We start from the raw sequence: 8,913 nt of genomic DNA on the forward strand, positions 1-8,913 counted from the left end.
ATATATTTTTTTGGTGTTCTACAGCTTAATTGATGACAGGACAGTTTGAGAGGAAGCAAATGGGGAGGGGCCGACAAAGGACCCAGGCCAGGAATCGAACCTGGGTCGGCTGCATGACAGACGAGTACCCCACCGGTTGGCCAGGGCAGGGCCACACAAGAGTCTTGATGAGATTTCCTGATTGTTTCCTTTTTTCATAAAGTTTTCTCTCAGAAACATTTACTGCTATTTTCTATATGTGAAATGATTTCTAAAACGTGCCCCAACATTGCCTCCACTTAAACATTTTACATTTGGGCAAGAATATTTTTAAAGACAAGCGCAGGAAGGCGTTTTATAACACATATGACAAGAATTGGCAGTGTGTGGTGAGAAGAAGAACAATACTGATGATGTATGCACTTTGCTATCCGTCAAATACGAGAAGCTTAACAGAAACACACCCATGTGCGCTCTCCTCTCTCCCTCCAGGGACCCATAGTCAAAACACACGGTAAGTTTGACCCAGACGTTTTCCATGTTTTCTTTCTCTTTTTTTCATTATAATGCTACATCCCTGCTTTTTTGCACAGCTGTCTTACAGCTGGATTTAGGAAAGGAATTGTTTACCTCCAATGATTTTCATTTCTTAAAAGAGTATAACTTTGTGTTAACAAGACTTGTTTATATATATATATATCTTCAGACGTAGTAAAATGTGATGTTCTAAAGGTTTTAAAACTATAATCCATGTGATTTTTACGGTTTTGGGGTTTTAGAAGAAAAACTTGTTTCTTAAAGGTGCACTGTGTAGGATTATGGCCAGAGTAGGTATTGCAACTATGCTGCTCATTGAAACTGCTGCATATTGCCGAATTTGATCTCCTCATTAATATTTACAATGTAATCAACTAATATTTACTAGTATGACCAAAGTATAGCAAGTTTTGCAGCTAAAAATGTCTGGAAATTCAAAATGGCACACATGGAGAAGATCCCACTTTTCATGTATGAAAAGTGCAATTTCCCCTTTCATAATGAATACTTAGAATTTGACAGTATTGAGAATGGTAACATTTGTGAAGGTTCACCATGAATTCAGGAAATAAACTAGGCCTACTAAAATATTACACACTGTGCCTTTAAGTTCAATGATTCAAACATCCATTTTAAGAGTATTTCCTTATCAGCATAATATTAGGACTTCTTTAAGTATTCTAGTGTTCGGATATATATATGCAAACTGGTTCATGTCACTTTGTACAAAATAAGGCCAGACACCATAGGAAATAGAAACATCATCATATTAAAGGGTAACTTCTGCCTATTTTTCAATATGCTGTTGTATTGGTCACGCTACCCTTAACTTGTCAGTACTTGTTGATGCTGCATCTTTCAGCTCAGCCCTTTCTGAGATCTGAGCTATTTTAATGGGGACAAATTTTGTAACGTTAAAGATTTTCTTAACATAGGCCTACTCCAAATATTATCCCAAAAGGTATAGCTGTTTGCTAGTTGTCTGCTGATGTCCCATAACCTTTTGGATGTTATTGGGAATAAATCAATATGCTTTTTTGAAATGTAAACAAACATCTGCCCCCATTACAATGACCAGGATGTCGGAAAAGGCTGAAAAAAAAAATACATTTTCCAGAGTATAGCGTGAGCATTACAACTGGCTTTTCAAAATTGGCAGAAGTTATCCTTGATTTACTGTCTTTGATGTGTGCCATGAGGACAGACATTCCTACAGTATGGGTGGGATTTGAGCCTACATCTCTCTGGTCCAAATACCACCTCCACAACCATAGTGCCATGGGTCCCCCCTGCATTTGGAGATTGCCTAACAATCTGATAACCACCATATAGACCTTATTTTATTCCCCCATATACGTACAGTACTGTATATACTATATGTACAGTAGGGCCAACTGTAGATACAAACATATTTTTTGGGCTTTATTTTATGTTTGGCTTTTATTTTTGATAGTAAAAAAAATGACAAGAAATCAGTGCGGGAGATAGATTGGATAGGGTGGGGTTGGGAAATCACCCACCCAGGCCAGACTTGAACCTGGGTCTGCATGGGCATTACCAGCAGCTACAACCCCCCACCCCCCTACACACACACACACACACACACACACACGCACGCACGCACACACGCAAGCACACACACACACACACTCCCTTTTCCATTCTTCAATCTATTTGCATGATGGTCTTTTGTTTACCCTCTGCATCACTTTTGTATATGTTAAAGAAATCCCCCAGAACTCTCATCCACCATTCGAACATATTAAGGCGATGGCAGCAGCTCTGGTGACGGGCCTGATCCCTCTCCTGCGTACGGCAGTGGACACCACCACCACCTACAAGGCCCGCACGCTCTGGTTTGGCTTCCTGGCCGTGCGGCTGGTGGTGCTCTTCGTCTCCGAGCTGCCCTGGTTCAAACTGGACAGCGAGTTCAGCTGCAATGCGACAGCGCGTGACAGCCTGTGCACGCGCGCGTGCTACAACGAACACTTCGACCGGCCCACGGTCGTGGCTTGGAACTTCCTCTTCGTTCTCCTGGTGATGTCTGTGCTGCTCATGGAGCTGTTCTCAGGACACCTCCGCGCCGCCGCCCGCAAGCGAAGCATGAAGCAGAAGACACACGCTAGCGATGGAGGCTCGGAGGCAAAGGTGCAATAGGCTCTTAGGCTGAACACATGTTAAAAGTAGGCTAAAAGTATAAGGAGAAAAGGAGAAGAAATATTCGCAGAAACTCCCTTGTCATGATTTAATGTGGAAAAAATGGCACAACGTTTCGACCAGCAAGGTCTTCGTCAGGTGTCGAGTAAAAGTAAAAGTAGACAAAAAACCAGGTTGGATCAAATTAGTAGGTTGTTAGATTTTTCTGAGTAACACAACAAAGTCTATCCACCCCATTACGTATAATTGAATAACTGGTTGAACAGTATTGTACTTACAGGGAAGCCAGTAGGGTCAGCTGTCCTTGACCTTAGCCAAGGGAGAGAAGGGGCCCAATATTGGGTCCTCATTATATTGCAGGCCTTCACAGGGCTGGACTGGCCATCTGGCATAGCGGGCATTTCCCGGTGGGCCCTGCACCCTTAGGGCCCCTATTTTCAGAAATGTTTAAAAAAAAAATAAAAAAAAATAGGGGCCCGTGAGGGTGCGATGTCCACCGGTGAATCAGTTCTGTGCCGCTAATTATGAGGGGCCCCTTTAAGCCAAAAGTGCCCGGTCCCTATTTGTCCCTCAGTCCAGCCATGGGCCTTCTTGTTTTGAATGGGTGGGCCTTTCAAATGACTTTGTCCTAGCTCCCGGACAAAGCTGTCGGCTATGTAATATCATGTTTCAATATAATAACACAATGTAATAACATGCTAGTGTTGTACTCAAACCATAAATGTACTACTTTTACATTTGACACCTCTCATGATAGGCTCAGGGGACTCAGGAGCTGATGATGTTGGACTTCCACGCTAGCAGGAGCGCTGTGCTCTTCTACCTTCTGAGCGTGGCTCTGCGCATGGCCGTGGAGGGGGCGTTCATCTACATCCTGCTCTGGTGGAACCTGCCCAGGATGCAGAACGGGCCCCACGAGTGCACAGGGCCGGGGAGGGACATCTGCCCCGGTAGGTACAAGGGCTGGGAATTGGCTAGCCAGGCCGTGCCCTCCTAGTGACGCAACAGCTTCAGCGTTGCTACCAGTCAGGTCAAGAGTCAATGCAAGTACTTTCTGAGTTCCCGCAAATACGGGAACTCCTCCCACTTTGTTGGGAAGCAAACAATCATAAGCAAACCAAGGGAGGCCATTTGGGAAATGCTGTTTGGGAAATGTTAATTGTTATGCTCTTGGTCAGACCAAGTCTCGGATCAGGCTAGGAATTGGCAAGGAATTCATGACATGATCCGTATCATACACATGCCAAGATATATAATACCATGATACAGAACAGGTGGCATCAACAATGGATTGGACTGTTTCACCAATTCCTGAGTCATCCATTGATCATTGAATCAATCATTCATTCAATTATTGAACACCTGTGCAATATCAACCAGTCACGTTTCCTAAATTCATTTGCTCTCATTCGAACCGCTGTGGTGGGACTCCGGCCATGGAAACAGGCAATGTTTAATAACAGCGGACTGTTAGCCCTGTGTCCATATTACCAACCCACTGCTGGACTGGTAATAGTGTAAAAATAGGGTGTAATTACCAGTTGCTACGTACAGTATGTGCAATCTAATCTTACTGTCCATCTTACTACAACAACTGAATGAAAACCAACAGGACTGGATGTTGTATTTGTTTTGCCGGATGCTCATGAACTTTTCAAACAATGTTTTTTTCATTCATTTTATTTTCACTAGAATTGATTTTTCAAGTCAAGCATCGATGAAGTATATTGTAAAAAGTAGTAGTGCAATATATGGGCAGTCATGTGTAAGCTGTTAGGGCAGGGGTCAGGAACCTATGGCTCTAGAGCCACATGTGGCTCTTTTGGGAACTATATATGGCTCTTATTTATTTGGGGTTACCAACCATCCCTTGAAATATGGAATGGTCCTATACAGGTTCCATATTGAGTTGAATCGGGACATGGGATGTTAAAATTTAGGAAATTACATCTAAGAAATACAAAATTTTCGGGGGGAGGAGTCCCAGACCCTCGCCATAATGAAGTTGACAGTTGGCAACTCTCTACTTACAAACCCCAACTCCGATGAAGTTGGGACGTTTGGTAAACAGTGAATAACATCAAAATGCTATCATTTTCAAAACACTCAATCTATTCATTAGATGGAGAATAGTGAAAAGACAACATATTAAGTGTTAAAACCGAGAAAAAATATTGTTTTGGGGGACATATGTACTCATTTCTTATTTGAGAAATCCAACACGTCTCAAAAGAGTTGGGACGGGGACAATAAATGGCAGCAAATGTCGAGGAAGACTAAAAACAAACAAAAGACAACACTTAACAGTTAAATACATTAACCGATGAGATGATTTTATATAAAAAACAGTGTTAATTCCTATCTTGGACATGATTTCACCGGCTTAAATGGTGGGTGTATTCCTTGTCATGTTTTGCAATGTTTTCCTTTCTGTAGTGCTTACAGTGTGACAGGTCTTGACCAAAAACCCACCATTTTATCACATGCTGGTCATTATTATGGAGCCAAACTGTTAAAACATAGTAGAGAATGCAATTTGACCTTACTATGTGGCAGTAATCGAAGATCTCCCTTCAAAATATAATGCATGAGTGGCTTTTCATGCTGTTTAAAACCCATTTATACCATTCAGCACTGTATTTAACTCTACAGATGAGTGAGAACATCTTAACCAATGCACTACTGCATCCGCATGCCATCATGGAGGCTGACTTTTGAAGCTAGCACTAACACAAGTTGGATGGTCCATTTTCACTGTAGCACAGGATGTGCAATGCTCTATTATTGTCAAAAAGAATGGACTTCTACAACTTCTGCTGACTTCTGTAAGCAAAGGACAGTTTCCCATGTCTTCTGGGTCTATTTCAAGTGAGCTCAGGTGCTTAGGAGAATGTTAAACCCCTGTGTCATTTTCATGCATTAAGCATTCTTAATATGGTCAATTTTCAATAGCTCTAGCACTCCAGGAATTAGAGTGAGACTATAGCCAATATATATCTCATGATGTCATGAACCTATACAATGATTTTATTAACAAAAATATGTCTTATATACACTCAATCGTGGTAAATCAAAGGGAATTCAAAAATGTATGTAATAACTATGGTAATTATTCCCTTTGCATCTTTAATTCTGAGTGACTCAGCCTCTCTGTGATGATCTTATACCTGGACACCTATATTGTCCGTCAGTACAATTCATTTTGAAATGTTCTTCTTTGTTGTTTTATCTTATTTGGATGTTTACTAAATTTCACTGATCCCCGTCCCAACTCTTTTGAGACGTGTTGGATTTATCAAATTAGAAATGAGTACATATGTTCCCCAAAACAATATTTTTTCTCGGTTTTAACACTTAATATGTTGTCTTTTCACTATTCTCCATCTAATGAATAGATTGAATGTTTTGAAAATGATAGCATTTTGATTTTATTCACTGTTTACCAAACGTCCCAACTTCATCGGAGTTGGGGTTAGTACATGTTATCAATTAAAGTAATAACTTTACAGTACACTCTAAGATTCTTGGGCTTAATTGAAATACATGCTTTTAATAGTATTCAGTGTTTTTAAAATGGTCTGGCTCTCGTGAAATTTTCTTTTTCAAAATTTGGCGTTCATGGCTCTCTCCACCAAAAAGGTTCCTGACCCCTGGGTTAGGGCGTCAGACCAAAGGTTGCCGGTTCGACTCCCGACCCGCCAGGTGGGGGGAGTAATCAACCAGTGCTCTCCCCCATCCCCCTCCATTACTGAGGTACCCTGAGCATGGTACCATCCCACTGCACTGCTCCCTAGGGGCGCCATTGAGGGCTGCCCCCTTCCATGGGTGAGGCATAAATGCAATTTCATTGTGTGCAGTGTGCAGTGTTCACTTGTGTGCTGTGGAGTGCTGTGTCACAATGACAATGGGAGTTGGAGTTTCCCAATGGGCTTTCTCACGGTTTCACTATACATTGTACTGATGATTTTTTTTTTTGCAGGCCCACAGCTGTGCCTGGTGAGGGCGGCGCCGGAGAAGCGCATGTCCCTGTACGCCCTGGCATCCATCTCGTGCCTGGTGATGGCGGCCAGCTTCCTCTTCTTTGTGTACTCTGTGCTGCACTACCTCTGCAACTGGGGAGCCCCTGGCTCACGCGACAAAGATGTCAACAGTGTGCTGTAAAATGGAATGTGTAACACTTTTAGAGTTCACATTCGCCACTAATAGATGCCTAAATGCTGTCTGTATAAGTTGCTTATAAGACATGTGTTAAGAGCCTATTAGGTTCGTATTAGGATTGTGTTGTAAGTAAAAGCCTTTTTGGCAACAAACAAGATAAAAAAGGAAAGATTAATTTTACTTAACGTTTGTCTTCTATAACTTAGGCATGTATTAGCGGCTAACATGTGAACCTTAAAATGAAGTGTTTCTGTGGAATGAGTAAGCACAGCAACCACCATTTCTGCAGGGGCTTGTCCTCCATTGTACCAGTGTTGACAAAACATGAGGAGTCGTGTGTATTGTTTGCTATGCCATGCTGTGATTACTGTATATGTGAAGGTTGATGCGGGATGAGAGACATTGTTTGCTTTACGGATGGAAGATCATCTATAGAAAGAGCTTTCAGTGATACAGTCTAAGGTTTTTCTGCTTTAACGCCTGCCTTTATTATTTTTTACACTGTTGTAGGCTACATGATGCATACTTGTGGTTCGCCTTCTTGTCTTGCCCGTTGAAAGATTAAATATTAAAATATGATTGTGTTTGTGAAGCAACGCAGTTGGCCACGTTTTATTCCCTTGTGCTGAGTGAGTGAGTATAGCTTATAGTTATATATCTGTGGTTCACTTGTCTTGCCTGTTAAGAGATTGAATATAAAAAATATGAATATTTTGTGCAGCAAAGCAGTTGGCCACGTTTAATTGTGTGAAAAAGCCGTTTCCTCCACCAGTTGTGCTGAGTGAGTGAGTTGGCCTAGAGTAGTGTTGTGGTGTTTTGACTAAGAAGAATTGATGCCCCCTGGTCAAGGTGTGTGAAGGAATGTGAGAGACTAAAGCTCAAAACCATTTTTATGTTCATGAATGCATTGAGGGCCCAGCACATGCTACAAAGCATTGCCAAAAAGATAGGCCCTATCTGTGCTTAAGAAAATGGAGCAGATATACCACTCCTGCTCTGTGACTGTACACAGTAATTGTATTTCCACCATTTCATATCTCTGTTTGGTGAATCGCCACACTTCAATCATGTGAACTGGTCTTCCAATCCAGTTAAAACAGTCCACACCCTCGTCATTGCAATCTAAATCAGGAACAGCGCGTTTCGTGATTCCACTAGTAAAATGTTTTAATTCAATGTCAATAGCTTGATGTGGTCATTCCACAAGTTTAAATGTGTCTGTCTTGACTGTGTAAAACAGACGTTTCCCACAGCAGTTGTGCTGAGTGAGTGAGTGAGTGAGTGAGTGAGTGAGTGAGTGAGTGAGAGTGTAGCGTGGTGGTGTTTCTGACTAAGGAGAATTGGTGCCCTCTGGTCAGGGTGTGAAGGAATGTGCTGCTGTTACACGAGAAGCTTTTGAGAGAGCTTTTGTACAGCACAGCTCAGCACAGCTCAGCACAGCAGCGATGCACAGTAACATTTGCAGTGTTAATTCAACTGCCCTGAGCAAATGGTCTAACTCAATTCAGTGTTAAATTCAACCCTTTGAGTGTTGCATTAGCACTTTAAGAGATGTATTTGAACTATTAACCCCTTAAGGCGCGGCTTTATAAATTAATTGTTACCAGTATGGTAATGACCAAGTCGTGGTGCATTACTAAAGGGCCTGTGTTGTGTCATAGTATTGTAGTGCTATGGTAGTTACATTTCAATGTCTATTACAGCGTGCCTCAGGAGGTACGGCGCGCATTAAGGGGCTACGAACATGCATGGCTTCGAAGTGTTCATTCAACACTTAAAGAGTTACAATACACACAGCAAGTATAGTCAGTCAAAACCTCTTCACTTTCACAGCCTTCATTGTTTTCCCTGGTACCACAAACATCTTTACAAAAACCTGTACCGAGGGAAAGAGTTGTGTGTGTGTGTGTGAGAGAGAGATAATGAGAGACAGAGATGACGAGAGAGAGAGAGAGAGAAGAAAAAAGGGAGTGTGTGCGAGAGAAAAAGCAATCATTTTATCAAGCACAAACATGTTCAACACAAGCGTCGAGAGTGGGGAAAAAAAACTTCACACACAGACAGACAGACACAGAGTCCTCA

The 8,913-nt window shown here is 41.9% G+C and overlaps 1 protein-coding gene across 2 annotated transcripts; it reads left to right on the forward strand.

Annotated features, from left to right (window-relative positions):
- The first annotated feature begins 79 nt into the window (after positions 1 to 79).
- Positions 80 to 7,871, forward strand: gjz1 (gap junction protein zeta 1). Of its 2 annotated transcripts, XM_063222102.1 has the most exons (4): positions 80 to 493; positions 2,243 to 2,664; positions 3,431 to 3,623; positions 6,653 to 7,871. In XM_063222102.1, exons 2-4 carry the CDS (start codon positions 2,287 to 2,289, stop codon positions 6,832 to 6,834), a joined length of 753 nt encoding a protein of 250 aa, XP_063078172.1. In that variant the 5' UTR covers positions 80 to 493; positions 2,243 to 2,286; the 3' UTR covers positions 6,835 to 7,871. The 2 variants fall into 2 exon arrangements, with proteins under 2 accessions (XP_063078172.1, XP_063078173.1); XM_063222103.1 differs by lacking the exon at positions 80 to 493 and having other exon boundaries at positions 2,231 to 2,664.
- Positions 7,872 to 8,913: the final 1,042 nt, after the last annotated feature.

The sequence above is a fragment of the Engraulis encrasicolus genome, chromosome 17 (assembly GCF_034702125.1).
Source record: "Engraulis encrasicolus isolate BLACKSEA-1 chromosome 17, IST_EnEncr_1.0, whole genome shotgun sequence".
NCBI lineage: Eukaryota > Metazoa > Chordata > Actinopteri > Clupeiformes > Engraulidae > Engraulis > Engraulis encrasicolus.

Coding starts and splice junctions, on each gene's coding strand:
- gjz1 (XM_063222102.1), top strand. CDS start 2,287: ATGGCAGCAGCTCTGGTGACGGGCCTGATCCCTCTCCTGCGTACGGCA. Junction 2,665..3,430: donor ATGGAGGCTCGGAGGCAAAG/GTGCAATAGGCT, acceptor CTCTCATGATAG/GCTCAGGGGACTCAGGAGCT. Junction 3,624..6,652: donor GGGGAGGGACATCTGCCCCG/GTAGGTACAAGG, acceptor TTTTTTTTGCAG/GCCCACAGCTGTGCCTGGTG.